The sequence below is a fragment of the Scyliorhinus canicula genome, chromosome 12 (assembly GCF_902713615.1).
Source record: "Scyliorhinus canicula chromosome 12, sScyCan1.1, whole genome shotgun sequence".
Taxonomy (NCBI): domain Eukaryota; kingdom Metazoa; phylum Chordata; class Chondrichthyes; order Carcharhiniformes; family Scyliorhinidae; genus Scyliorhinus; species Scyliorhinus canicula.
Genome location: NC_052157.1, coordinates 114,586,415 through 114,603,884, shown reverse-complemented (window position 1 = coordinate 114,603,884; position 17,470 = coordinate 114,586,415). Strand labels below are relative to the sequence as shown.

Here is a 17,470-nt window from a genome sequence, read left to right as displayed (position 1 = left end):
TTGTGAATTTGGCGCCACGCTCAACAAGTCGTTATGAGACAGTTCATGTATGGATTTCGCAATGCCGACACCCAAAGAAAACTGTTGGCTGTGACTGACCTGACTTTGCAACGCACTGTGAAAATCAGCATCTCCCAAGAGTGTGCAGGCAAGGAGTCCAGGAACTCTGAGGAACGACGTGCTGATTCTCGACTGCCAAACCGCATGCCACTCGGGTCCACCCCGGAAGCAGGCCGCCACCAGTGCCCGGAATGCCACCAAACATACTCCCCGCCGCAAGGACCGGAGTATGGATTCCGACCCGACATTCGTAGGACCCGAAATGCAGCTGACTCAGGTAAAGCCCACCGCCACGCCACCCTGCCAGGGGCGACCGCCGCCCAGGGACCAGAAGCACTACATGAACAACAAAGAAGGCGTCTATCGCCGGCGCTTTGCATGGCTTCGCCTCAAGTCTCACCATTCAAGTATCATTGCAGGTGAATGGGCATCCCATCTACATGGAGTTGGACACGGTGCAGCAGTATCCATAGTCAGCAGCCGTACTTTTGACTGGATTCGCTCCGGCCTCCAGGCGCTTACCCTCCGGGACACCAACGCCCACCTCGCTACATACATAGAATAGATAGTAGAAGATACAGTGCAGAAGGAGGCCATTCGGCCCATCGAGTCTGCACCGACCACTTAAGCCTTCACTTCCACGCTATCCCCGTAACCCAATAACCCCTCTGAACCTTTTTGGACACTAAGGGCAATTTAGCATGGCCAATCCACCTACACTGGAGAACCGCTGGCAACTGTAGGTACCACCATGGTTCCAGTCAAATACAGGCAACAGATGGCACACCTGCCATTGGCGGTTGTCAATGGCAATGGCCTGAATTTTTGGGATGCGACTGGCTGTGCCATCTCCAGTTGTATTGGCAAAGGGTTTGCGAATGTATCCGCATTACCCGAGGGTTCCTGGCCAGGTTCCGTCCATGTTTCAGGAGGGGTTAGACACAATCAGAGGGGCCATGGCCCACATCAACATTTACCTGATGGCCCAACTGATATATTTCCACGCCTGGCCTGTCCCATATACACTGCGGTCAAAAGTGGACGCATAGTTGGACCATCCTGAAGGTATGAAGATAATATGCCCTGTCCAATTCTCAGACTGGGCAGTACCAGTTGTGCTGGTGATGAAGCCCGACGACTCTGTCCGCCTCTGCGGGGACTAGAGGATAATGTTAACCACATCTCCTGTTTGGATTGCTACCCCATTCTTTGCGTTGAGGACCTGTGTGCCAAGCTCAGCAGGGGCCACACTTTTTACAAATTAGACATGAGCCATGCGCAGCTCCAGCTGCTTTTGGCCCCAGACTTCAGGCGATTTGTGACTATCAACACACACTGCCATCTGTATGTGTATATTCGGCTGCCCTTCAGGGTTTCTTTGGTTGCGCTATTTTCTAGCGGGTGATGGAGAACATCCTTACGGACTCCCAAGAGTGGCGGTATACCTTGACGATGTTTTGGACACACCATCATCTGACCATGAGTATCTGGACGACCTGTCCGAGGTCCTCCGGCGTTTTGAAGAGGCAGGGTTGTGAAGGATTTAGGTTATTCCGGACCTGATGATACTTTATTAATAACCTATGCTCTAGGTTAACCCAGAATAGATCTCACAAAGGGAGAATGCTTTTCCGGGTCTCAGACAGTTAAGGATCTCAGTTACTTTTCATGGGAAAAGTTCAGATATGTCACTCATAACTAAATCTTTACCCCTATCGCCGTGGGTCCTTAGTCATTTAAGACTTCCTAAATGAGTGTCTAGGAGTTTGGACTTTGAGAGTGAGCCTACACAATATAAGTTTAATCAAAGTATTTTTATTGTAAAAAAAATACTCCCGATAGATAAATACAGAATTACAGAGTTAAAATATAAATCGATTAACAGTCTTTAGTTATCTGTTAATAATATAAAATCATTAACAGTCCTATGTTATCTGCTAACACACTAGCGTCTCGCAATAGAATGAGATGTCTGAAACATGGAAACTCCTAAAGTATCTCCTATCAATTTCTTAATATAAGTCTAAGAAGTTAAACAAAACCATACTTACAACACCTGAGGTTTTGTCTGACGAGACAATCTTTTAAGAACAGAACTGACTCTCACCCCGAAGGGGGTTCAGCAGGAATGTGTCTTTCTGCTAAAATGCCTCTTCTTTATATACATGAAAATTCCCTTATCGGTCAAGGACGGGATCTGTCATCCTGTCACTTATTGTTGGTTAATTACCTATAGCCAAATGGCTAATTGGACGTATTATCGTTAATCCATCTTTTAATGGTCAAAGGGTCTGTAAATGTCAAGTGTCCTAAGATATATTGGCAAGGGAGGCCCCGCATAGTGGCCTGTCTTTTTTCAGTGTTGTCATGTTCTTTAGATACCAAAACAGACACTTTGTGAGGGTGTTATTCTAAGTGTCAAGAGGTACAGTTAGGGAAAGAGTTGTGTGTATATTTATCTGGAGAATTCCCTGTCCATATGTTTTTACTATCTATAGATGTAGGGAATTATTGTCAAAGAATTTATGGTTTATAAAAAGAACAGCCTTTCTTTGTTTGTATTTATGAGTCTTTGGAACCAGCTCGAGTTTCTCCCATCAGGTGGTAACCTCTACCTGACCTTTTGCTGAAGTGGCTTTATTCCACATTGAATTAGAATGCTGTTTGTATTAATGCCTTATTTTAAACCGAATTCTGCGACGAATGTGATATTCATCATAGGGTCTGCCTCCACAGGGAGAAATGCTTTTTCAACGAACCAAGGTCACCTGCCTGCGGATTACCATCAGTTGCATCCCATAGAAGACAAAGTACAGGCCATCCTTCAGGCCCCAGTACGCAATGGGCCGATAGAACAATGCTCATTTTGGTCTGGTAAATTACTGACAAGTTTTTTCCGAGCCTTGCCACGATCGTTGCCCCATCCACCGTCTGTTAAAAAATGGTCAGCGTTGGGAATGGTCCCAGGCCCAAGAGATGGCTTTCGCATCGGTGAAGAAGCAGCTGTCCTCACCCGTTTATTGACTCACCTTGACCCACCAAACTGCTGTTGTTGATATGCAATGCTTCTCACTATGGGGTCGGGGCCATCCACACCCACCGAATAGACGAGGGACTGGGACGTCCCATTACATTGGTGGACGCCGAAAAAAGCTACACACTGATCGAGAAGGAGGGTTTGGCCATGGTATTTGGGGTGACAAAATTGCACCAGTATGCCTATGGGCATCCTTTCACCATCTTTACCAATCACAAGTCACTATTGGAGTTGTTTAAGGAGGACTGGGCAATTCCCCCCATCGTTCCTGCAGAGATCCAAGGCTGGATACTACCGTTAGTGGCATACGAATATGTATTTGAACAGCGGCCCAGGTCCACAATTCCGCATGCTGATGCGTTAAGCCATCTCCCTCTCCCTACCAGGCCGCCTGCACCAGCATCGGCGACAAAGTCATCACCACCCTGCATTTTATGGATTCCTTGCTGGTCACAGCTTTTCGCATCTGCAGTTTACCTCAAACAGACTTATAGTGGTCCCAGGTGCGACACATAATCTTGTACGTGACCCAACACGGTGTCTTTCTGGGGGATTTGAAGGCGTACACTGACAAGATACATGAATTAAGCATCAAGGACGGTGTCATTCTGTGTGGAACGTACGTGGTGGTTCCGGAGTGCGGACGCGAGTCACTCCTATGGGACCTCCACAACAGACACCCGGGGATTCAAAGATGAAGATGTTAGCCCGCAACTACATATGGCAGGTAGGCATTGATGTGAATATAGAGAAGGTGGCCCCGTGTTGTACTCTGTACTAGGAGCACCAGAAATTGCCACAGGCGGTGCCATGCCACCCATGGGAACGACCAGGCTGTCCTTGGTCCCACCCCCACATAGATTTTGCAGGATTGTTCCAGCAGCAATGTTCCTCATCTCCGTAGACGCCCACTCAAAGTAAATGGTGGGCCATAAAATGCAAGTTACGACAAATTAGGACACCATCAACAGGCTGCGGCAATCTTTTAGCACACATGGGATACCAGAGGTGCTGGTCTCGGACAATGGAATGGCTTTCGCGAGTGTAGAGTTTGGGGCATACATGACTGCAAACAACATACAACACGTGCATATCACCCGGTACCAATCAGCGCTGAATGGATTCAACTTGATAACAACATCCAATAAAACAAGGAAAACCCTTTCAACAAAACAGTAGGTTTGAATTCTTTACAGATTTTAACAGAGAGAGAGAGACACAGGAGAAGCCTTCTTTTTCTGAATCCAGCTTCCAACAGTGTAAACCAAAAATGAAACTCAGAGCCACAGCCCAGTTTCCAGCTCAAAACGAAAGTAAACCCCAGAACCACAGCTAGCTCCACCCACACAATGACATCACTGAAGCCATGTTACAATACAAATGTTTCTTAAAGGGACACTCACATGACAATTAACAGACATTTAAAAATGGAATGAAAAATCAGACCTCGGGTTCCCGGGATACTTGTCTGGCGCGATTCCTTTTTTGCTACCGGCCAATGCCGCAGAATTACTGATGGTTCGTGTTCTTCGTTTGTGTTTGAGTTTTGTTCTCCCGGACATTGACGGGAAAATCCAAAATCTAAGCTCTGTAGTCCTGCCACATCCAACCATGAATGGTGGTGGACAACTAAACAACTCACTGGAGGATGAGGGTCCACAAATATCCCCTTACTCAATGATGGAGGAGCCCAGTGCATATGTGAAAAGACAAGGCTGAGGCTTTCACAACAATCTTCAGCCGGAAGTGCCAAATGGATGATCCATCTCGGCCTCCTCCAGAGGTCGCCAGCATCACAGATGTCAGTCTTCAGCCAATACGATTCACTCCACATGATGTCAAGCAACGGCTAAATGCATTGATACTACAAAGGCTATGGGCCCTGACAATATCCCGCCAATAGTACTGAAGACTTGTGCTCCAGAACTTGTTGCACCCCTAGCCAAGCTGTTCCAGTACAGCTACAACACTGGCATCTACCCAGCAATGTGGAAAGTTGTCCAGGTGTGTTCTGTACACAAGAAACAGGACAAATCCAACCCAGTCAATTACTGCCCTATCAGTCTACTCTCCATAATCAGCAAAGTGATGGAAGGAGTCATCAACAGTGCTATCAAGCAGCATTTACTCAGCAATAACCTGCTCACGGATGCTCAGTTTAGGTTCCACCAGGGTCACTCAGCTCCTTATCTCATTGCAGCATTGGTTCAAACATGGACAAAAGAGCTGAATGCCAGAAGTGAGATCAGAGTGACTGCTCTTGACATCAAGGTAGCATTTGACCGAATATGGAATCAAGGAACCCTAGTTAAACTGAACTCAATGGGAATCGGGGGAAAACTGTCTGCTGGTTGGAGTCATACGTCGTACAAAGAAAGATGGTGTGGTGGTTGGAGGTCAATCATCTCAACTCCATGACATCACTGCAAGAGTTCCTCAGGGTAGTGTCCTAGGCCGAACCATGTTCAGCTGCTTCATCAATGACCTCCCTTCCATCATAAGGTCAGAAATGAGGATGTTTACAAATGACTGCACAATGTTCAGCAACATTTGCGGCTCCTCAGATAATGAAGCAGTCCATGTCCAAATGCAGCAAGACCTGGACAATATCCAGGCTTGGGCTGACAAGTGGCAAGTTACATGCCAGGCAATGAGCATCTCCGACAAGAGAGGATCTAACCACTGCCTCTTGACATTCAGTGGCATTACCATCACTGAATCCCCCACAATCCTGGGGGTTACCATTGATCAGAAACTCAACTGGACTAGCCACATTAATACTGTGGCTACCAGGGCAGGTCAAAGGCTAGAAATCCTACAGCAAGTAACACCTCCTGACCCCCGCAAAGCCTGTTCACCATCTACAAGGCACAAGTCAGGAGTGTAATGTAATACTCTCCACTTGCCTGGATTAGGCTCCAACAACACTCAAGAACCTCAACACCATCCAGGCCAAAGCAGCCCGCTTGATTGCTCCCCCTTCCACAAACATTCAAACCCTCCACCACAGATGAACAGTGGCAGCCTTGTGTACCATCTCCAAGATGAAATGCAGTAACTCACCAAGATTCCTGAGACAACACTTTCCAAATCCACAACCACTAAAATCTAGAAGGACAAGTGCAGCAGATACCTGGGAATCCCACCACCTGGCTGTTCCCCTCCAAGTCACTCACTGTCCTGACTTGGAAATATATCGCTGTTCCTTCACTGTCGCTGGGGCATCATCCTGCAACTCCCTCTCTACCAGTACAGCAGATGTACCAACACCTCAAAGACTGCACCGGTTCAAGAAGGCAACTCACCACCACCTTCTGAAGGGCAACTTGGAATGGGCAATAAAAGTTGGCCTGACCACCGATGGCCATATCCCGTAAATTAATTTTTAAAAATCCGCCAGGACCAGGATAGCGCCGAGGCTGACGCAGGCCAGCATACATATGCCTTTACGTACTTTTGCTTTGGGGGACATGGTTTGCAACTTTAGTGAAGGCGTTACGTGGACCCCGTGCGTCATGTTAGCCTGAACAGGACGTCCCTTATCGAGTGAAAGTACAGGGGCTTGAGTCGAATTGGCAAGTGGATCACCTCCATGGGCGCATCCCTGAGACGGCAGATCCGATTGCAGAGGTTCCGGACTGACACCACCTCCAACTCGAGTTACTGCCTCCGCCCCAGCTGCCGCTGTTGGTCCCCGCCACACCTGCCGTGGAGAAACCAGATTCAAAGGTCAAGGACGCCGAGGTGCCGGATGAGGTCCCGCTAAGCTCCGATTCCAAGACCGACATGGACATATTTCCACCACCGGAGCCTGACATGTCAACACCCACAACCACCTCTGTTCTGCCGATCCCGCCCAGGTGCTCTGCACGAAAACGCTGCTCCCCGGTTTAATATATGCCTCCAGATGCAACAAGGCCGTTCCCAGGCTAAGAAGATGAGGGGTTCCTTGAATCCACCTACGGACATGGACATACCTCCATTCCTATGAGAAGAGGGGTGTTTTAACCCTCATGGAGGTCATAGCATCAAGACTATCAGATTTGCCATAATGGGTGTCGGACATCCCCTTAACAGGGGATATGGTGACTCATTTAAAAACTCCGACTTGGGTGCAGATCGGACAGAGAGACCCTTGGGAGTGGAGATTATTGTGTACTGTAAATAAATCCTACTTTGTTTTCTATTTGCTTTGTCCATGCGCGCGACTTTGGTGGATTCTACATGTACCCCAGCAGATTCATGGTTTCACAGAGGCAAGGGTTGCATTCAGCGGGAAACCTCATTGACAACGCCAGGACCAACAGATCCAGCCACTGGCCAATGACAGGCTGCCTATTCCGCCATAAAACATGCAGCGGGCTGTACGAAAATCCCACTCAATGTTACAGGGCGATATGTTCAGGCTCTGATGAAAGACAATTTCTGCACTAAAACTATCCATTTTACAAAAACATACCATTTTAATATAAAAATCCAAAGTTTTCTGAAAATACGTATGTCAGCATCACTTTTACTGATTCAACATCAGTTGGTGTGGGGCAGCAGAGGTAGCATTGGAAAAAGTGCATACAATTCTAAATTTTCTACCTTCAACTCTGGGCATGATTCAGCGGACTCAAGTTAAAGTGTGCTGAACAGTGCATTTAGCAGGGTGTTTCTTGGCAACTGCAACACTAAGAAACACCAGCTATCGAACTGCACTTTGCCGTTTCATTTGGTCTTGGGGAGTTTCTCCCCACCGAGGCTGCACTTCAGCTCGCCAGCAGGCAATGCTCCTCGCAGATTGGGGTACTATTTTGGAAGGCTGCCTTGATCTACCCCCCCCCTTTCAAGACCCCTCAAGCTCTTTTGACCCATCTCACCCTCTCCAACCTTGGGAAGGTCCCAGGGAAGCCCCCATCACCTCCCTCTACCTGGTACGATATCCCTGGGCCAGGTTCCAGGCAGTGCCAGCCTGGCACCCTAGCAGTGCCAAGATACCCAAATGCCAGGGTGCCACCATACCCTGTCTCCAACCATCCAGTGGTCTCCAATGGACTGGGTGATCCCCTGAGGTGGTCCACATTTATATAGACCAGTACTAAATGGCGCCCTGGTGAGGTCTCCCAAGCAACGGTGGTGAGTTCCGGGTGTATCCGGCATCTGGATATTTAAATGAGCCATTTAAATATTGAGATCTGGATCACATCCAGTGAGGTTAAGATCTAGATTGCACCTTTTGGAGCGTGCGGATCCAGATTTGGGGCTCGCATGCAATTCACCTGTTTGTGCCAGGATCCATGCCAGGCACAACAGGGCCGCTGAACCGTACCCTATGATTATGATTGATTTTGAATCTTCATTTTTGATTGAGAAATCTTTTGCTTAAAAGGTTATTCCATACCGGTTACCCTTGATCAAGATTGCCCACTGCTGAATTAGGAGCAGTTATTTAGCTTACCCTCAAGAAATTCCATACTCTGAACTATGTTTGAATGTCTATAGTTCAATTGCATCTGCACTACAAATATGGTTTTCTTTTAAATTCTTTCAGGTAGTCTCCCCACTGATGGAGGTTGTACTGGGGGAAGTGCCACTGATTGTTGCTGATGATAAAGTCACCATCACTGACCTTCGAGCAGAACTTGTCTCTGGTCTGTCATTGAGCCTCGAATCTAATCCTGGAACCAGTCACACCTTCATCGCCAAGACAACGGCCCATCAGCGCCTTCAAACACTCAAACAGGTACCAGGGTGATATTCAGCAAAAAAAAACAGCCACTTATGATTGGTAAATTATTTTTTAGCAAAAGTCCATGGCAAATTTCCAGAGGAAATGGACACTGATGCACATCATAATACCTGGACTTTATGGTCCCCCTGCCTGGCCTTTATTCGATGGAGTGATGGGGGCACGTAAAATATGTTAGGTAGCTAGCTCACCACTGCCCTGACCGAATACCAATGGTATAGGAGGGAGGTAGGTAGGGTGCTCACTAACCTGCCCACCCTTAGGCATATTGAGGGCCATAAGTGGCCAATTATTGCCCAATTAAGACCCTGAATCTGTCTCCACTGCAATAAAAGGGCCATGACAGATTGGCAACAATGAGAAGGCCAACTTTGTTAAATGTTGGGAAGGAATTGGGTGCAGTCCAAGGTGTTATCTTCCCCACAACCCCTCTTTGTCTCTCTCTACCTGGCCTCCTAAGCCAGCATCATCATCTACCCTCCTGCAACCCCTCCCTGATTTAGGTGTTATGGGGAGAAGGCAGGAGAATGGGGATGAGAAAATATCAGCCATGGTTGAATGGCGGTGCAGACTTGATGGGCCGAGTGGCCTAATTCTGCTCCTATGTCTTATGGTCTTATGTAGGATGTTGGTTACATTTTGAAAAATGTTTTGTAATCATTATTTTGTAAGGTTAACTTTAGAATAGAATCCCTAAAATGCAGAAGGGAGCCATTCGGCCCATCGCGTCTGCGCCAACCATCTGAAAGAACATCTTACTCAGGCCCACTCCCCTGCCCGATCCCCGTAACTACCTAAGCTCACCTAACTAGCAGATCTTTGGACACTAAGGAGCAATTTAGCCTGGCCAATCCATCTAACCTGCACATCTTTGGACTATGGGAGGAAACTGGAGCACTCGGAGGAAACGTATGCAGACACGGGGAGAAGAAAGGGGAAACTCCACACAGACAGTTACCCAAGACCAGAATTGAACCCAGGACCCTGGCGCTGTGATGCAGCAGTGCCAACCACTGCGCCACCCAGACATTGAGTCTTGGAACTATTTACAGATGTACAGAAAAGGGTAAAAGCTAGGAGCTGTCTCCGTGCTTGCTGGTACGCAAGGCTCTGTCCAACACTAGACTGACACTTTTGTGTGGGTCATGTGGCTTCCTTACATCACTCTATGGGCAGTACGTACTCAGTCCCACATTAACCCAATATGTGCCAAATACTACACTCCCCACTCCCCTTGCCTCCCTCCTGTCCAAATCCCCAGACTTAACTCTCTCCAGTGGCCATGTTGTCTTCATCCTGGGACTGCTTATTGTCCCAGCAACAGACAGCTCTGAGTTCTGGTACTGCTGGGACTGCTAGAGGTGTCAACCAATTAGATTGGCTTGGCCAGAAGCTCTCAAGGGCGAGGTCCTTCCATTGAGGAACGGTAGCCTGATCAGCTTGTTTCGGCTGGCAGCAGTCTGTTATTGATACAGGGTGCCCTTGTTTGAAGTCAGCCGGTTTGGAACCAATTTTTCTTCCGCAGGTGGGCAAGAAGTACAAACACATGTAAAATCAAACCCACTGTCTTGGATCCTTTTATGTCCAGCCAAATATCCCTTGATCTGTCCCATGGATTATAACTGTGTCTGACTCTGAGCATTTCCAGACACCTCCTTATTTTGATTTGGCTATTGCAACGGTGGCATAATGGTTCGCACTGCTGCCTCACAGTGCCAGGGACCCGGGTTCAATTCCAGTCTTGGGTGACGGTCTGTGCGGAGTTTGCATTTTCTCCCCATGTCTGTGTGGGTTTCCTCCGGGTACTGTGGTTTTCTCCTAAACATGCGCAGTTTCGGTGGATTTGCCATGCTAAATTGCCCCTTAGTGTCCAAGGTTAGGTGGGGTGATGAGATTAAGGGGGTTGGGCGAGGGAGTGGGCCTAGCTAGGGTGCTCTTTCATTTTGAAATTTTCGATTTCAAGGCAGGAAAATGGACAGAGGAGGGAAAACATATGAACCTTCCTTGTCACAGACTTTGTTACATCTTAGATGCAGTACACCTCTCCGGTATCCAAAGAGGAAAATCTTCCCTGCTGTGTTTCTGCTATATAAGTCCTTGATAAGTATGTACCTGTCAGGCAGGGAGGAAGTTGTCGAGCAAGGGAGCCGTGGTTTACTAAGGAATGGTTGTTGCAGGTTCCAGGATTTAGATGTTTCTTTAAGAACAGAGAAGATGGTAAAAGAGGGGGGGGTGTGGCATTGTTAATCAAGGAAAGTATTACGCCGGTAGAAAGGACGCTTGAGGACTCGTCTACTGAGGCAGTATGGGCCGAGGTTAGGAACAGTAGAGGAGAGGTCACCCTGTTGGGAGTTGTCTATAGACCTCCGAATAGTCCCAGAGATGTAGAGGAAAGGATTGGAAAGATGATTCTTGACAGGAGCGAGAGTAACAGGGTAGTTGTTATGGGGGACTTTAACTTTCCAAATATTGACTGGAAATACTATAGTTCGAGTACTATAGATGGGTCAGTTTTTGTGCAGTGTGTGCAGGAGGGTTTTCTGACACAGTATGTAGACAGGCCAACAAGGGGCGAGGCCACATTGGATTTGGTACTGGGTAATGAACCCGGCCAGGTGTTAGATTTAGATGTAGGTGAGCACTTTGGTGATAGTGATCACAACTCGGTTATGTTTACTTTAGCAATGGGCAGGGATAGGTATATACCGCAAGGCAATAATTATAGCTGGGGGAAAGGCAACTATGATGCTATTCGGCAAGATTTAGGAGGTATAGGATGGAGAAGGAAACTGCAGGGGATGGGTACAATCGAAATGTGGAGCTTTTTCAAGGAACAGCTACTGCGTGTCCTTGATAAGTATGTACCTGTCAGGCAGGGAGGAAGTTGTCGAGCAAGGGAGCCGTGGTTTACTAAGGAAGTTGAAGCACTTGTCAAGAGGAAGAAGAAGGCTTATGTTAGGATGAGACATGAAGGCTCAGTTAGGGCACTTGAGAGTTACAAGTTAGCCAGGAAGGACCTAAAGGGAGAGTTAAGAAGAGCGAGGAGAGGACACGAAAAGTCGTTGGCGGATAGGATCAAGGAAAACCCTAAGGCTTTCTATAGGTATATCAGGAACAAAAGAATGACTCGAGTAAGATTAGGGCCAATCAAGGATAGTAGTGGAAAGTTGTGTGTGGAATCAGAGGAGATAGGGGAAGCATTAAATGGATATTTTCGTCAGTGTTTACACTGGAGAAAGACAATGTTGTCGAGGAGAACACTCAGGTTCAGTTGACCAGGCTAGATGGAATTGAGGTTCAAAAGGAGGAGGTGTTAGCAATTTTGGAAAATGTCAAATAGATAAGTCCCCTGGGCCAGATGGGATTTATCCTAGGATTCTCTGGGAAGCCAGGGAGGAGATTGCAGAGCCTTTGTCCTTGATCTTTATGTCGTCTTTGTCGACAGGAATAGTGCCGGAAGACTGGAGGATAGCAAATGTTGTCCCCTTGTTCAAGAAGGGGAGTAGAGACAACCCTGGTAATTATAGACCTGTGAGCCTTACTTCGGTTGTGGGTAAAATGTTGGAAAAGGTTATAAGAGAAAGGGTTTATAATCATCTTGAAAAGAACAAGTTGATTAGCGATACTCAACACGGTTTTGTGAAGGGTAGGTCATGTCTCACAAACCTTATTGAGTTTTTGAGAAGGTGACCAAACAGGTGGATCAGGGTAAGCTGTTGATGTGGTGTATATGGATTTCAGTAAGGCGTTTGATAAGGTTCCCCACGGTAGGCTATTGCAGAAAATAAGGAAGTATGGAATTGAAGGTGATTTAGCGGTTTGGATCAGTAATTGGCTAGCTGAAAGAAGACAGAGGGTGGTGGTTGATGGCAAATGTTCATCCTGGAGTTCAGTTACTAGTGGTGTACCGCAAGGATCTGTTTTGGGGCCACTGCTGTTTGTCATTTTTATAAATGACCTGGAAGAGGGTGTAGAAGGATGGGTTAGTAAATTTGCAGATGACACGAAGGTCGGTGGAGTTGTGGATAGTGCTGAAGGATGTTATAGGATACAGAGGGACATAGATAAGCTGCAGAGCTGGGCTGAGAGGTGGCAGATGGAGTTTAATGCGGAAAAGTGTGAGGTGGTTCACTTTGGAAGGAGTAACAGGAATGCAGAGTACTGGGCTAATGGCAAGATTCTTGGTAGTGTAGATGAACAGAGAGATCTCGGCATCCAGGTACATAAATCCCTGAAAGTTGCCACCCAGGTTAATAGGGCTGTTAAGAAGGCATATGGTGTGCTAGCCTTTATAAGCAGGGGGATTGAGTTTCGGAACCACAAGGTCATGCTGCAGCTGTACATAACTCTGGTGCGGCCACACCTGGAGTACTGCGTGCAGTTCTGGTCACCACATTATAGGAAGGATGTGGAAGCTTTGGAAAGGGTTCAGAGGAGATTTACTAGGATGTTGCCTGGTATGGAGGGAAGGTCTTACGAGGAAAGGCTCAGGGAATTGAGGTTGTTTTCGTTAGAGAGGAGAAGGCTGAGTAATCTTCATCCTATGCAAACAAAAATGCTTTACATCGGGACACAAAGAAACTAGAGCATAAAAGTGGCCATTCAGCCCTCAAGCCTGATTCACCGTTCAATAAGATCATGGTTGATGTTCTACCTCAGCTATACCTCCCCACACTATCCCCAAATTCCCTTTTTCCCTTAATAACATTGGTCTATTGATTTCTGATTTAAATGTACTCAACCACTGAACAGGTAGCATCTCTCGGAGGTAGAAAATTCCTCAGATTCACAACTCTTTGAGTGAAGAAACTTTGCCTTATCTAATATTTGAATGGTTGACCCCTTATTCTAAGACTTTCACCTCTAGTTCTAGACTCGCCAGCCAGGGCAAACATCTTCACAAGCTATTTAAGAATTCATATTTCAAAGCTGCAATAGCCCGCTCTGGGGTGGGAATGATTATCTTCTTTGTGATCTTTGCGGAGTACCAGCTCCCCTGCCCTCTCTATTACCCTTTGTATAAAAGGTCAGCCAGTAAGGCACTGGCCAGAACAGGAATCTGGTAGGGATCTACTGAGTAGTGTATATATCGTATTGTAAATAAAACTAAGTTTCTTTATTTTACTCGGTGTGGACTCCCCATGTCCTTATTAAAAAGACAATCAACTCTTGTTCTTCTAAATTTTCCTTTATTTCCCTGGAGAATATAGACCTAGTTCATCAATTGCTCCTTATCTGGCAAATCCCTCACCCCAGAAATCAGTTTGGAGAACCTTTATTATACTTCCTCTCGGGTGAGTATATCTTTCCTTTGGTAAGGAGACGACAACTGTACAGAGTAGTCCAGCTGTGCCCTCAGCTTGATTTCCAAATTACTTGCTGTACCTTTAACACTGGCCAGAATTCTCCGGCTGTTGGGATTCTCTGTTCTTGCCACCAGCGCACCCCCACCCATGGGTTTTCCTGCAGCTTGGGGTGGCTTCAATGGGAAATCCCATTGACAAGCTGCGGGAGTAGTAAATCCCGCCACCAGCAAACGACATACCGGCGAGAAACACGTGGCTGGGGACCTGGTGAATCCAGCCCATTGTTAACTTTCTGTGATTCGAGTATAAGTGCACCCAGATCCCCATGAACACCAAATTTCCGACTGTCAAAATTTCAAAATATTCAACTTTTTTTTCTTACTAAAGGCCCCCCATTTTCCTGTATCCGGCAAGTTCTTGCTCATTCACCCAACCTGTCAAAGTCCACTTACAGAATTATTGGGTCCTCATTGTAGCTTTCCTCCCTAATTTTGTATCATCAGAAAACATGGATATAATACATTGGATTCCTTATCAAAGTCATAGATATAGAATCCCTACAGTGCAATAGGACATCCTTCGGCCCATCGAGTCTGCACCGACTCTCTGAAAGAGCACCCTATCCACGCCCACTCCCCGTAAGCCTGTAACCCCACCTGATGTTTAAGCACTAAGGGACAATTTGCCATGGCCATTCCACCTAACTTGCACATCTTTGGACTGTGGAAGGAAAATTGAACACCTGGAGGAAACCCACGCAGAAAGCGCAAACTCCACACAGACAGTTACCCGAGGCCGGAATTGAACCCGGGCCCCTAGCGCTGAGACAGCAGTGCTAACCACAATGCCAAATTGTGAATTGTAAATATCAATTGTAAATATCTGCGGTCCAAGCACTGATCTTTGTAGTTTCCCACTTGTTACTTAATGCAAAATAATCCTTTGATTCCTACTTTGATTCCTCTTTGCTAACAGTGCTCAACTAGCCACAAAAATATTACTCGCAATCCCACCAGCCTTAATTTTTTGAAATAACCTCTTGTACGGCAGCTTAGCCAATGCATATTGAAATGTCAATACACTACATCCGCTGGTTATCTTTTATCCATCCTATTTGGTACAACTTCGGCCATTTCCTTATTGCCCATTTTGGTTTCTCCTGTCTCTACCTTTAAGGGATCAATGTTTACTTTCCCTGATCTCTTCTTTTTTATACATTGACCAAAGCTTTTAATCTGTTTTTAACATCTAGATAGTTTACTCTCATAGGGGGCAATTTTCAGAGAGAAAGTCAGAGAGAACGGCGACCGGGGAGGAAAATACGGCGAGAATCATATTTCCCGATTCTCACCGGCGAGATCAAGTTTCCTGATTTTCCATGTCCCTCGTCGGTGACGTCACGAGGTGCATGCCCACAAAGGGTGAGAACCTCATATAATGTTTTAGCATACATTTTAATGTCATTAGCTAGTCCCCATCATATGATCCCCCCTCACTGAGCATTGAAAACTCGCCGACGTGACGGGACATCAGTGAGGTTTACAACAGCAATTTAAAAGCATGCGTCAGTCGAGCGAACCCCGTCTTGGGCACAAAGATAAAAATAGCCTCGAGGTGGTCGGGGAGGGGTGGGGGGCAGGGAGGAGAGTGACATGCCTGAACATTTCCATGGTTGCCAACCAGGCAATGCCAGCCTGGCATTGCCAACCTGTGCCAGGGGTGGGCCCTCTGGGCAGCCCAATGGGATGGGTTCTTAAGTATTCAGGGAGGGCTGATGTTAGTGAGGGAGGGGAGTGCCACCCAAACTCCAGTGGCTGATTGGGCGCCCTTTAAAGAGACAGCCCCCACATAAGACTGTGCTGCCAAAGTGTACAGGCAACAATCAAACTACTGTGACATGACAGAGGTTCAGTGCCGCAGGAGCCTCCGGCTTTCAAGGAGACCTGTGACCAACATCTGCCAGATGATTGGGCAGGAGTTAGCCTCCACTTATGTGGGAGGACACCCAGTGTCCATGGCTCTGATGGTGACTGTGGCACTGAGCCTTTCTACCTCCAGATCATTCTAGGGCACTGTGGATGATCTATGTGGGATGTCTCAGTCAGCTGCACACAGCTGGTCACTCATTACCTGTTCAGGCGAGTTAGAAGATTCATTAATTTCAGGACAGACCAGGTCAACCAAGCTGAGCAGGCAAAAGAATTGGCCACCATTTCAGAGATCCACCACATCCAGGGTGCCATTTATTGCACCCATGTGGCCATGAAGGTGTCAGCTGGTCAGCCGGGCGTTTTTGAGATCTGATTGTATGTGACCACAAGACACAGATTCTGCAAGTGTGCGCACAGTACCTGGGCAGCTCACACAATACATATATTCTTCGCCACTTGGAGATTCCCAGGCTCTTCGCTGCTGCACCTCACTTCGACGGGTATTTGATTGGTGACAGGGGGTACCCAGTGAAAAGGTGGCTGATGACACCTTGGACACCTGACAACAGACGCTGAAGAGAATTACAACCACCACAAAGGTGGTGGTGGAGGGGACCATTGGGTGCTGAAGAAACGGTTTAGATGCCTCGATCAATCCGGGGCACCTTGCAATACCCGCCTGAGCGAGTGTCGCTCAGGCGGGTTGTCTGCTGTCCTCGGAATCTTGCTCTCTCTAGGTGGGAACCTCCTGAACAGGAGGACGTGGGTGCTGCAATACATGTTTCAGATGTGGACACCGGCAAGGACTCTGATGCTGATGCCAGATAGCCACTGGGCGAGGACGACAAGGAAGCAATTAGGAATCTTCAGGGCGCAGGGACGCCTGGGATGCCCTAATTCAGCAGTTCTTCAAATAGTCTCGCATGCCCTGCCTTTCTACATTACCAATGGACACCACCATCATCCCAAACACATGTTTTATGGGCTCATTCCGTTCCAAATAAAGTTTGACATCCCGGACATCTCTGGACAAGCAATGATGAGGTTGACACTAATGCAGCATATAGGACATTTCTGGCTTGAGTGCAGTAAGTTATTTATGGTGAGAAAATTAACATGAAACAAATAAAAGCAAATCCATCCGGATCATTAACATAGTTCTCGAAACGAAAAGAAAACGGTAACACCCAGTGCAGACCCAGTGTGACAAGTGTGCCTTGAGCTTACATTTGCGGGTGCTATGTCAGCCCCCCCACCTCCTCCATTTGCAGGGAACATCGACGGTAATGTGACCTCCCCGACCAGGCCTCAGCAAACCACGGCAGCCATGTGACGCCCTGCCTATCAGGGCAAAGCAGGCGCGATTCCAGCAGGCTATGGGCCTTTAAAATCTGCAGAATAG

At 47.2% G+C, this 17,470-nt stretch overlaps 1 protein-coding gene across 2 annotated transcripts in view; it reads left to right on the top strand.

Moving 5' to 3' along the window:
- Positions 1 to 17,470, top strand: part of tmem132e (transmembrane protein 132E) — a 780,602-nt gene that overhangs the window by 705,037 nt on the left and 58,095 nt on the right. For both annotated transcript variants that reach the window (XM_038813827.1, XM_038813828.1), the window contains exon 8: positions 8,634 to 8,825. In XM_038813827.1, coding sequence (XP_038669755.1) covers positions 8,634 to 8,825 — 192 coding nt within the window. The remainder of the gene's footprint in view (positions 1 to 8,633; positions 8,826 to 17,470) is intronic.